The sequence below is a fragment of the Nannospalax galili genome, unplaced genomic scaffold, assembly GCF_000622305.1.
Source record: "Nannospalax galili isolate Female #2095 unplaced genomic scaffold, S.galili_v1.0 scaffold208, whole genome shotgun sequence".
In the NCBI taxonomy this organism is placed as follows: Eukaryota; Metazoa; Chordata; class Mammalia; order Rodentia; family Spalacidae; genus Nannospalax; species Nannospalax galili.
Window position 1 is genome coordinate 1,506,095 of NW_008357998.1, and position 13,273 is coordinate 1,519,367.

The following is a 13,273-nucleotide window of genomic DNA, read 5'->3' on the forward strand; positions in this document are numbered from 1 at the left end:
GTAATCTAATTCCAATGGACTTACACTGAATTAATTCATTTTTTTTTAATTTTAGACAAGGTGTCAACCTTACTATGTAGCTGAGGATGATCTTGAAGTTCTGATCCTCCTGCCTCCACTTCCTGGACACTGGAATTACAGTGTTTGGGGATGGAACCCACCAGGGCTTTGTGCATACTGGTAAAGCACTCTGCCAACTAAGCCACATCCTCAGCCCTAATATTGATTTGGTAAAATTCAACAAACATTTTACTGAACTAGGGGCTTTCATAACTAGTTGGCAACTGAAAAGGAGGGGAAAGAAAAGTATCGCAAGATCACAAGTATTACATTCTCTTTCTCCTCTCTCTCTCTCTCTCTCTCTCTCTTTCACTTTTCACACTAAATAGCCATGTGTTTTGTTTTGTGTTATGGTAGCTCACCCTTTCTCCCTTTCTCCCTACTTAGATTTCTTTCAGTTCAACAACACTAGTGCTCATGGTTCCAGAGGAGGAATGAGACTGTGCAGAATGTTGCAACAAGTTAGTCTTCTCTGTATTCTTCAAAACCTGAAGGACTTCAGAGAAAGGCAGAGTAACCCAAAACCAAAGTATTTGAGAAGTTTTAAAAGTATTTTAAGTATTTTAAAAGGTTTGAGAGGAACTCAACTTTCCTTCAGTATTTCCACAAGCGAGGAGGTACCAACAGGCAGGGAGTCATTAGCGGACGAAGGTCTGTAGTTCCCGTGATGGGGACATGTCTGTAAGAGACACTGTGAGTGATCTGATGGTCAGCCTCCCAGGAGCCACCAACACCTGAACGGCATTTATCCTTATGGAAGTGGGCTTCGCCCATGTCTGCTTTGAATGGCTATCTCAGCTGACAGTCCCGTCAGCATCCACGGACTTCCCATCAACTGCCCCCAGCCATTCCCAAGTCAGTTCAGAGAAAGACTCTGCCCCAAGGCTTTTTCTCCGTCTTCACCCCAAAATATTTTGTCTCATATGGTAATTCCATAGCCTTTGTATCAATTTTTTCCTGGACCTCTCCTCCCTCTTCTGCCTCAATACCAATTTCTATAGCATCAGTGTTTTGACTATTGTAAATCCTCACTAAATATTCCTGATGAGTGACCTAGAACTATATAAAAACAATGAATGGGCAATAATATAATTTTCTTGCTTATATGAATAGGACCAGAACAAAATATTGGGTATAAAGGAACTCTGGAAACCCCCTTAACCAAGGTGAACATGTAACAACAGATAGCATGGGCAGAAAAAAACCCATGGTATACAAATGCACAAGAAAGGACTGGAGAGCTGGCTCAGTGGTTAAGAGCACTGGCTGCTCCTGCAGAAGACCTGGGTTCAATTCCCAGCACCCACATGGCAGCATGAGCAGTCACATTAACTAGATTATCTACTGATTATATTTATATTTACCCAGATGTCATACTGTAGCACTTGGAAATAGACTTGCTAAAAGTAGAAATTGGTTGTTTTAATTGTGCTTTGAGATAAAACAACATATTTAGAAATATCCTCAACTATAACACTGCCTTGATTTTTACAGCAATATATTCTAGTTAGTTACTGTCATTTCAGGTAGGTTTCCTTGGTTGTTCCTTTTTATTTTTTTTTTATTTTTTATTTTTTAGTCTTTTTTTGAGACAGGGTCTCTCTGTAGCCCCAGCTGTCCTGGAACTCACTATGCAGACCAGGCTGGCCTTGAACTCACAGAGATCCACCTGCCTCTGCCTCCCAAGTGCTGGGATTAAAGGCATGTGCCACCATGCCCAGCGGTTGTTCCTTTTTATTTCGATGAAGCAAAACTACAGATAAGGGGCTAGAGAGACGCCTCAATGGTTAAAAGCACTGGCTGCTCTTGCAGAGGACCTGAGTTGAGTTCCCAACACTCACATACATGGTGGTTCACAACCGTCGTAATTCCAATTCCAGGGGATCTGACAGCCTCTTCTGGCCTCCTTGGGCACAAGGCACACATGTAGTATACTCACACTCATACACATAAAATAAAAATAAATACAGGTCAATGGTTTGCCAAGGGAGTACTCTCTGTATTTAAGTTCTAATATGCTACCTATCTGGCATCCATGGAACTTAGAAAGTGCCCTGAAAAGTTACAGAACTCGAGTTTATTTTCAGACAGAAGTGAGCAAATTTTGTATTGTACCTCTACTTGTCCATGACTTTCTTAAACAATGGAAAGATCAGTTTTCAGAGTCTTGATGGCTTTTGGGAGCACCTGTAAGGTCGGCTCCGTAGCCTTGATGAATTGCTCCAGCTGGTCTGCTGCTGCTTCTGTGGGCTTGCTGGCATTCTCGGTTCTTAGTGCACCTCGCAGCTTTATCAAGGTGTCCATTTCAGTGGCTTGGGAAAGCTCTGGACTCATGCTTTTATCAGATGTGGTGGCATCTGGTTGCTCTTCCGTGTCCTCTCTATAGAAATCACTTAATCAAAGATCTATGATGGGGAGCTGCATCAGGAGTGAAAAAGAAGTTTCCAGACTCCCAAGGATCTGATTACTGTTCAGCACAGAGACAGTGACTTGTGTCTGGATATTCGTGAACTTAGCTGGATGGCACAGGTCCACGTGGGTGCATCCCTCGGCTGTGGTGCTCATGGCAGTTGCAACCTTGGAACATAAAGACTCCTTTGGCATCCTGCTCTGCTTTGCATCTGTTATCAACTACATCTCCTTAAATTTTTTGATCATTCGTTCAAAGAAATCCTCATGCAACTATCTTCTTTCATGTCCATTGGTGGGATCTGAGTCTTCAGAGCAAGGTTAAACAATTGAATGAACGTATTTATGAAGGAAACAAGATCTCGAATGTGAAAGAAGAATATTTTGGCAGCTTGAATCAGTCTCTCTTTGTCCTTTTCTGACTCTGAGGACATTTCTCCAACTTAGAAATTTTAGCACTGCAAAGAAAAGCAAAACCCTAATGAAAATTGTAATTGGGATTGGCCACCATGAAGAGGTTACCCTAAAAGGAGAATTTAAACATTAGGATGAGTCCCAACAAGAATGGGGGGGGGAAGACATACAAAATTTAAACAGATATGATACTGGGCTTTAAATAGAAATAACAGAAATAAGAAAGAATAGGAATGTGTCACTGAATTCATACCACACACATTAGGTAGTTAGTCAGGTATCAGCAGGCTGGGAGGTAATTGCAGATTGATTGTCCCCCTCAACATCAGCTTTGAACCCCACCTCTTGTTTCCCTGGTAACACACTAATTTTAAGAAGAGGAAATATCACAATTGTATGCCTCAGAATTTAAAATACCACGTGAAAGGAAAGAAGTGTCCTAATTGACCCTCGATAAGATTTAAAATACTAGGGCTGGAGAGATGGCTCGGCTGTTAAGAGTACCAACTGCTCTTGCAGAGGACCTGGGTTTGAGTCTCAGCACCCACATGGCGACTAACAACCACCTGTAATTCCAGTTCCAGGGGATTCAATGGCCTCTTCTGACCTCCTTGGGTATTGCATGACATAGGTGCACTTACATACATGCAGTCAATACACTCACACTGAATAAAAATAACAAAATACTTTTATTAAAAAAATATTTAAAATACCAGATGATCTGGGCATGGTGGTGCACACCTTTAATGCCAGCACTCAGGAGGCAGAGACAGGCAGCTTTCTGTGAACTTGAGGTCAGCCTGATCTACATAGCAAGTACCAGGACAGCTGGAACTAGCTACAGGGAGATATAATCTCAAAAAACAAAACAACCCAAACCAACCAGTCTAGTCTAACCAAACCAAACCAACCAGCCAGTCTAACCAAATCTGGAAGTTTCAGATTCAAAGAGACCCTGTCTCAAAACATAAGGAGGACAGTGATTGAGAAAGAGACCTGATGTCAGTCAACTCCTGGCTTCCATTTGCACACATGTACACACACACACACACACACACACGGAGCTGGGCCATGGGATTTAGGGATGTAATCCCAGCAAGTCAGAGGCTGAAGGAAGAAAATCATAAATTCAAGGACTGCAGATTGAGTTCAAGTCCAGCCAGCCCGGGCACCTTTGTGAGTCACTGTGTCAAAATAAAATGTAAACTGGGCCAAGTGTGGTGATGCACACCTTTAATCCCAGCACTTGGGAGGTAGAGGCAGACGGATCTCTGTGAGTTCAAGGCTAGCCTGGTCTACATAGTGAGCTCCAGGCCAGCTGGGGCTACAGGGAGACCCTGTCTCAAGCAGCACTATATGCATTTTCAGCTCACTGAAACAGAGCTGTGAACTAGGGAACTACCATGAGGATCCAGACCAAAATGTCAGGGCATTTGAAAAAACTTAATTAGATATATTCGCTGACTTGGAATGATGTGCTGTTCTTTAATAATGAACAAGCAGTAGCCTTCTTAGAAAAAAGGGGAAAACGGATCTGGGCATGGTGGTGCACACCTTTAATGCCAGCACTCAGGAGGCAGAGACAGGCAGATCTCTGTGATTTTGAGGCCAGCCTGCTCTCCAGGCCAGCTGAGGCTACAGGGAGACACTGTCTCAAAAAGACCAAAATATAATTAATAAATAAATAAATAAATAAATAAGTAAATAAATACAAAATACCAGATGAAAGGAGGGGGATGCAGATAGCAGAGCTGTGTTGAGAGGGCCATTAGGAGAAGGCTGCTTCTTCCTGATGGTGCATGGCTATTGCATAGATTTATTTTGTATTTTTCAATTATTTTAATCTACTTTATTACATGAATTTTGGTCAAAATAATGGAACATAAATTCTACCTCTGGTCCTGGGTTGGAACATGACATTCTAAGTTGCTCAAAAGAATATAAAGATGTATTATTATCCCTTTCCTTAAAAGTTAATCCAACAGGGCTTAATCACCTAGACAGGAAAACATACCTCAAAGCTGTAACCTCAAGAAACAAGATACACCTGAAAACCTACTGAAAAGAGAAGAGGGGCCAACGAGATGGCTTAGCTGGTAAAAGCACTCGCTGGTCATGAGTCCGATGACCTTAGTTTGATCCCAGAACCTACAGTAAAGGGAGAAAACCGACTCTGCTGACCTTCACATTTGTGTCTGTAACAAGTGCACACCCTCACTTATACACAGTGCACACAGACACCGTAAATTAAAAACAAAACAATCTTTTTAAAAACGGAAAAGATGAAAGAAATAACTGTCCTCAGTAAGATACGCACTTTCAAACTACAAAACCTCTGCAGTTGCCTAGAGACCTTTATTATTAAGTTTGCTGTCTTCTAAGTTGTAACTCAGAATTGATCTTATTCCCCTCCCCCACCCAAACATTCCTCCTGCCCATGTACAGCAGTGGGATGCTGCATCACAGAGATGCCTGAATATAGACAGTCTGCCGCTTAGCATCCATTTCAACCAAGAGTGGAACCCCAGCTGTTCAGAGAATTTGCTCCTTCAGATTTCTCCCCAAATGGGGCTCCCAAACCAAGGTCTTGCTCGCTCTCTATCAAAACGATACATCCAGCATGAAATGGAGAAAGAAAAGAGGCGCTGTCTTACGGAAGGACTGTGCCATTTCTGGCCCTTAATTACCTGGAACAGCACATACAACCAGAAACATGTTATCAGTTAATGTCATCTGTTGTTTGTAACACAACTAGGACTATCTGTCAGATACACATACACATAGAATACAAATGGGATTATCTATTACACACACACATACAGGCATGCATGTTCTAGATCAAGGGCAAGGAAGTATCATGAGGAATTAAAGTTATCTGTTTAGGTTACAAGAGGAGCTCAAGGCCTGGTAAGTTTCTTTACATTACAAACAAGCTGAGATAGTGGTAAATGATCTCAAAACATAAGATTTGGTTACAAGGTTCAGTAAAACCCATTTGTTCAGAAGTCCTTCCCACACCCACGAAGCTGCTTGTAGGTTTATATCTATCTCTAACTTACGTCCTACTTCTCTCCATCTTCCTTGGCTTAGTTCTTTACTGTTGCTATGAAACAATTTAGGGTTTTATCTAAAAGTTCATCCTTAAGGGGATGTCACAGCAGCAGGACCTTCAGTCAGCAGGCACATTGCATCCCTCATCAAGAAGTAAAGAGCTCTGGGGCTGGAGAGATGGCCCAATGGCACTGACTGCTCTTGCAGAGGACCCAGGTTCGATTCCCAGCACTCACAGGGCAGCGATCAATCACCTGTAACTCCAGCTCCAGGGGATTTGATGCCCTCTTCTGACCTCCATGGGCATTGCACACATCACAGGTGCACTTACACACATGCAGGCAATACACTCATACACATAAAATAAAAATTTTTTAAAATTTTTGGTCTTTTTGAGATAGGGTCTCCCTATAGCCCCAGCTGATCTGGAACTCGCTATGCAGACTAGACTGGCCTTGAACTCACAGATCTGCCTGCCTATGCCTCTCAAGTGCTGGGATTAAAGGCATGCACCACCACGCCCAGCCAAAAATAAACTTTAAAAAAAAAAAAAATAGAAGAGAGCTCTGAATGCACACTAGTGCTCAGCTCAAATTCTCCACTCTCACACAGCCCAGAATCTTCGGCATAGGGAACGGTGTTACCCACAGTGGGTGGGTCTTCGCACTTCAATAAATATATTCAAGATAATCCTCACAGACATGCTGAGAGGCCCATCTCCTAGGGAGTTCTAGATTCTGTCAAGTTGACAATTAATTCCAAATATTACATCCCCTATGTTCTCTGTAACACACACAATCAAATAGTATGTGCTGTCCTGAATACACAGATATGCGAATATATGAAATGACTCACTTTCACGGATATTATCCTCAACAACCATTCACTTTAGTGGAGAAGATTGTGATACAGCACTCAAAAATACTTAGAGGGGTGCTGACCTCAATTAAGATAAAGTACAGTTCACCTAATCTTCACTACTCATGACGCTGAAATGGGAGAGTAGGGCAGAGTGGAGAAGGCACCAAGATTAACATATAAAAAAGCCAGTCCAGATGGAGAATGTGGCTCAGTTGGCAGAGGGCTCTTCTAGCATTAGTGAAGCCCTGGGTTCAATCCCCAGCACCGCATAAACCTAGGTATGGTGGCATATGCCCATAATACCAGCATTTAGGAGGTGGAGGCAGGAGGATCAAAAACTCAAGGTCATCCTTAGAGATGTCAGAGGTCTCCCCTTTGTTTCTCCTTTGCATATCCCTTGATCCTGGTAGAGGGCCTAAAGACTTGAACACAAGGCACATCCCACTATTTCCCTTGATTCTTACAAGGCAGATACAGTTAAAGTACAGTGTTGCCAACTAAACTTCCATCCTTTGGCCCAACTTTTGTGAGGGCATTGCATGCATATGGTACACTAACATACATGCAGGCAAAACACTCATACACATAAAATAAAAATAAAATTTTAAAAATAAAATAAAAATAATAAAGGTCCAAATGCAACAGAAATTGAAGAAAATGTCTCTGGAAGTGTTGAAAGATGGACACTCAGAGCTACAATCCAAAGGTCATCTTCTCCACTGAGCTGGACTACTTCAATTTTGTGGCACTTTTCAATAATACAAAAACCTATTAAAGAACAGAAAATTTAAAAACAAGCATTACCTATGTATTAGTCTTTGAAAGTATATGACTTACTACATACTCAGATTATATACTATAGGAAACTGAAGCATTCTGAGAACTAAGCCAGGCAGAGGTGGCCATAAACCAGCCAGGCGGAGGGACCCAGCAGACACCAGCAAAGTGTGTAAGTCATCACATTCCACCAGAAGCATCCAGATGAAGCTAGTTGAAAATGCCCTTCAACAATCCTCCTAAACAACTGCTGGAACACAAACTCAGAAGCGTGGCAAGGTAAGTTAGGTAGACATTCCTATTCATGTTAGAATATGCTGAGTGCTGAGGGTTAAAAGGGGGTTGGGAATAATGTCAGTCCTGAATAGCCCTAATATAATAATGGCTTTGTTAGAAGATCGCATGGCACATTTTTGTGATTATTTTCCTGAAAACATCAGGGAAAGATGTTTAACAAATCTAAAACTGAGTTACAGAGGGAGAATAAAGGCATCCGTTTTAGAAAGCATGAAGGATAAAATGATGCCTGTGCAGATGTGTTTTGCTTATACAGATAATATTTCACTTCTATGTCATGAATGTGATCGTGACACTCAGAAAGAAGAAAGGTGGGCTCCTATACCAACTAACACACAGTACTTCTACTCCATGAAGTAAACTATACTTAAATATACTATGTGCCTCAAAACATACTATCTTCTTAAGGGGAAGGGATACTCAGCTTCTAAGAAATGTCTCAAGGTCCAGCAGAACATTTGGTAAGTGCTGCTGAACAGCCTTGGTATTCCGCTTTCTGTTCAAAATACTCTCCAAAAGAATTTACATCAGAAAGTAGATCATCACATCGTGATTAACTTTTGATTTGAGTTAAATGAAGGGAGGATGGGAGGTTCTAGATTTTATTTTATTATTTTTTTATTTTATTATTTTTAGATTCTAGATTTTCTCATACAAGGCTCCCAGCTCTATCTGTATGCTGTCTACTCACAAATGGACAGTGAGGAAGAGCCACAGCAGTGATTCAGTGGTTCAGAGAGCACTAACAGCAACGTCAGACATAGTCCAGCCCTCTGTATATAATACATAACACATAATTATTATAGGAGAAGCTGAACTCTACACTAAAGATGGTGGCATCATGAATACACATGGGCCATCCTTTAACCCAGCTTCAGAAATGATCAAAACAAGGCCAATCTTATTTTCTCCATGACCCTGCCCTACTGATCCTTCCAGATTACTTAGAAGTAAATCTCAGAGATCATATCATTTCATCTTTAATTTTTCAGTATGTATTTCTTAAAAGAGAAGAGCTCTTTATGTTCCCCAAATCAACACTATTTCAACAAGACCACCTTTGAAAGAGACCGTATCACAGTAGAAAAATCTATAGTGTCATTGTAAAAAACTTTTGAAATACAATTTTTATATACATCAAAAGTAATGGACAGAGGCAGGTAGATCTCTATGAGTTTGAAGCCAGTCTAGTCTACATAGCTAGGTCCATATCAGCCAGGGCTAGATATGAGACTCTTGTTTCCAAAAAAAAGAATAATAATAAAAATGTAGGGCCAGCAAGATGCTTCAGTGGGTATGCTGTCATGCCTGACAATCTGAGTTCAATCCCCAGAATCCACACAGTGAAAAGAGAGAATCAAATCCTGCAAGGGTCCTCTGACCGCCACATGCAAATAATTCCTAAAACTAAGTCACCTGTATAATACCATGAAATAAACCTTAATTTTTAGAGGCAATCACTCTTTTTTTTGTTTTCTTTTTTCTTTTTGAGACAAACTCAGGTAGCCCAGGTTGGTCTTGAATTCAGCATATAGTTGAGACTGACCTTGGACAGCTGATCCTCCTGTCTATAATCCTCTGGGATTATAGTTAGCTATGCAAGGCCACACTTGGCCTCAAAACCTCATTTTAAGTCAGGAGGTTTTGGGAGGAGGGTGAGGATAATGGGGCTCTGTTACTCTGAAAAGAGGGAGGAGGGAGGTCAGATAGAAAAAAGAGTGGAGATGAGTGAATCTCGGGGGGTTAGGGAACTTAAGAGGGAAAAGTGATGCCCTAGAAACCCTATGAGAAATGCACAGAGTGTCTGAATATTAATGTATATGTATACCTGAAAGCTGTTTGGCAGGGAACACAGTGCCAGACAGAAGAGACCTCCCTTAGAGACAAACATGCCATGCAGCACTCATCAAAGAAGCTTCTTAATGCAACAGACGGAGGCTACTGCAGAGTTGCACATCTGGTCAGGCACAGAGAACATACACCTGGGAGATGCCCAGTACTAGGTGACACATCTGCAGTCGAATCTCTACAACCAAGGCTTAGGGAACATAATGGAATAAGGGGTAGAGAGAGGGCTAATGCACCCCTCGATTCTCACCAGTGAGGGTCCCTCGTATCTCAGAGTGTGACGCACACAGAAGGTCACATCTGGCAAGTTTTAGAGAATAAGAGACTGTACAGTGTAGGTCGGGACTCCTATACTGAACCTCACCCACCCATGGCTCAGGGACCATTGAGGAAGGGGGGACAGAAAGATTGTAAGAGCTAGGGCTGGTTCATAGTTACAGGAAGGTGGAGGCTTCCAGGCCACTGGAGGCTTGCTCATGTGAGCCTGTGGTGGCAGTGGCACTGAGTGCAGGACCCATGTCAGCTCAATTAAACAAGGGCCCAAAGGGGAAGTGAAGAATGGGTGTTGGGCCGGCACTAGATTGAGAACTATTTGAGACTGATTGCTGCTGGGTGAGGGAGAGTATGACTTACAAACGACCACTGGATGGGCTGAGTAGACTCCAGTGGATGCATTTACACTGAAGGATACGTGGGTATAAACACCTGAATGAATGAATGAATGAATGAATGAACGAATGAATGAACTCAGCATGTATGACAGAGTACATAGGGTTCAGTGGGGGGATAGGGGGAGGTATGGATGGGGGAGGGGGGCCTGGATTTGAATGGGAAATATATGAAATTTTAAAAGCTCAATAAAAAAATTTAAAAACAAACAAACAAAAAAAAGCCCTTCATTTTAACAAACAGAGCCCAAACGTATACGAGAGGGCAATTGCACAGGCCAGCGTGACAGTGAGATCAGAATCCAGCAGCCAAGAGCTCCACCTGCTGGCTAGCAACTCCCCATCCTCCCGCTTCTGAGTGCTTTGGGACCTTGCATGCACCACTGTGATAACATGCTCGAATAACAGCACAGACTCGGTGCAGACAGCATCTGCCAAATGGAGTAATTTTCAGTGGCAGGAAGCAGTAGCCATGTATCAACTCAAATTATAACAGTTCAAATTTACCAAACAAAAGTCAGTGCAGTTAGTTACCTGGGTTAAATGTCACAATCATGGGAGCAGGAGAGATGGCTCAGTGGTTAAGAACACTGATTGTTCTTACAAAGGACCTGGGTTCGAATCCCAGCACCCACATGGCAGCTAACAATTGTCCGTAACTCCAGTCCCACGGGATCTGACGGCTTCTACTGACTTCTGCCGGCATTGCACGACACGGGTGCACACATAAAAATAAAAATTTACAATCTTTCCCAGCCCCCAGGTAGCTAATGTAATGTAATGAGACGGGGCAAGTATTTAGCACAGAACACGCCTGTAATCACTGGTAAGCATCAGTGTGATGGCTTGCCTGGGTTACAACTGTGGTCTTGAAGAGGTTAGATTAATTGCAGGGCTTTTGTTTTGCTGAGTGGGAGGATCACTTTCGGTTTCAGAACTAAGTGTTTGACAAGAATGGAAGCACATTACCAACACATGCTTCTCCACCCAGCGTCTAGCCTCTCCACCATCAAGTACCTATTTAAGAGTATCAATTCAAAGGAGTACAAGTTGTGAACCTTCCTAGATGACAGATGTGTCTGACAGCGGGATCAACATATCATAGTACAAAGTGGTCCCTGTTTAAAATTTGAATTTGCACAAGTCAAACGTCCACCTTGTATGACAAAGTATTTTCAATTTGACATGGTAGTTATAATCATTTTAACTTCCTAACCCAATTAGAGACGCCAGCAAAGCAGGAATCACATATTCTTCTTCTTCTTATGTGTCACAAAGTCCAACACAATAACTCACTCACAGAAAATCACTACATGTTAAATCATGCCAAGCACAAATTACAACAAAGTGGGTTTAAAGGTGTTCACTGGCTTTCTTTTCAGTCCTAGGACAACATCTGATTCTAGAAAACAGAGTAAGTGCTCTCTGATGAGCCGAGGAGAGGAGGTTGGTTTTTTTTTAAACAGAAAAAAAAATTTGAAGAAAAAACAAAAGGCAAAATACTCATTGGTCAAGTTACTTTCCTTAAAGAGGAATGGGGAAATAGACAATACTAACAATAGGATAAAATAATTACTGGCTAATCAAGCTCAGATCACTTTGGGCCACTTGTTTGCTGTTTTTTGTTTTTGTTTTTCTTTGGTAAGGATTTAGGGAGGGAATTTCACAATTATAAAGAATAAACTTGGTCTGTTTGGGAAATTTAGCTATCATCCGTCTTAATTTCTTGGAATGTCAAATAACTAATTTTTGGTTTGGAGTAACTCTATTTTGATTTGGGGTCATCTGTCTGTTGGGATCTTGAGCAGGAGCTCATTCCAAAACAGTGGCCTTGCCAGGCGTGGTGGTACATGCCTTTAATCCTCAGGTGGATCTCTGTGAATTCAAGGCTAGCCTGGTTTACATACTGAGTTCCAGGCCAGCTGGGGCTACAGAGAGACTCTGTTTCAAAACATAAAACAAATAAAACCAAACCAAAACATTGGCCTTCTATTACTTTTAACAATTATTAATGAATGAAGAAATGGCTTTCTTCATCTGGCTCTTCTAATATCATCACCTGCCCACTGTCAACCTCCCCTCTTGCCAAACCTCTAGCACTCATCTTACTTTGAGAGTGGAAACACTCCTGAGTCATATCTAGCTAGTACCCAAGTCCAGACTACCTGGGCAGACATAGGTGGTAGCAGGCTTGCATAAGGAACCCTCCCCCCTTCCCAACCCAAGAAAAACAGAGCTACAAGGTAAAACTGACTCAGAAAAACACAAGTCCATTTGTGTCAAAAGGGAAAAAAATTCTGAGGATATCTTTGCCTTAAAGATTGGAACAAAACCACAAGTAACAAGGGCTTGAATAGATGACTATTTCTGGTTTTCTTTACAATAAAACTCTTAAACCTTAATGTTTTTCAATTTTAACATATTTTTTCCAAATTTGTCTTTAGTTCTACTCACATGGTTGTCTTTGTTGGTCAGACTTTGACATGTGGATCTTTTTTCCAATGGTTTTAGGTTTGGGAGGCCTTCCTCCATACAGACGTCTGGAAAGTATCCATTTTCTTGTAGCTGGTGTAGCATTTGGGGTTTTTTGACATATACTAATAATTTTTATTCATTTATAATTCAAAAGAATAGTACATGTCAGAACCACTTATGAAATAGGAATCTCTATTATTATTGATTTGAAATTCAACATTAAGTGGACAAAAGGGTTAGAGTTAGGGTTAGGGTTGGGGTTGGGATTGGGGTTGGGGTTGGGGTTAGGGTTGGGATTGGGGTTGGGGTTAGGGTTAGGGTTAGCGTTAGGGTTCGGGTTCGTGGTGGTGATGTTTTTGTGGTGGTCATGGTAGTGATCATTGGATTGTGGGGGTGGTTGGGTGGTGGGGGTG

General features: G+C 41.7%; 1 protein-coding gene across 1 annotated transcript; it reads right to left on the reverse strand.

Annotated features, from left to right (window-relative positions):
* Nucleotides 1–2,196: 2,196 nt before the first annotated feature.
* Nucleotides 2,197–2,903, reverse strand: CUNH12orf60 (chromosome unknown C12orf60 homolog). The gene is given in 2 exon segments (XM_008856039.1): nucleotides 2,197–2,738; nucleotides 2,741–2,903. Coding segments are annotated over 2 exon segments (705 nt in total).
* Between the last annotated feature and the right edge of the window lie 10,370 nt (nucleotides 2,904–13,273).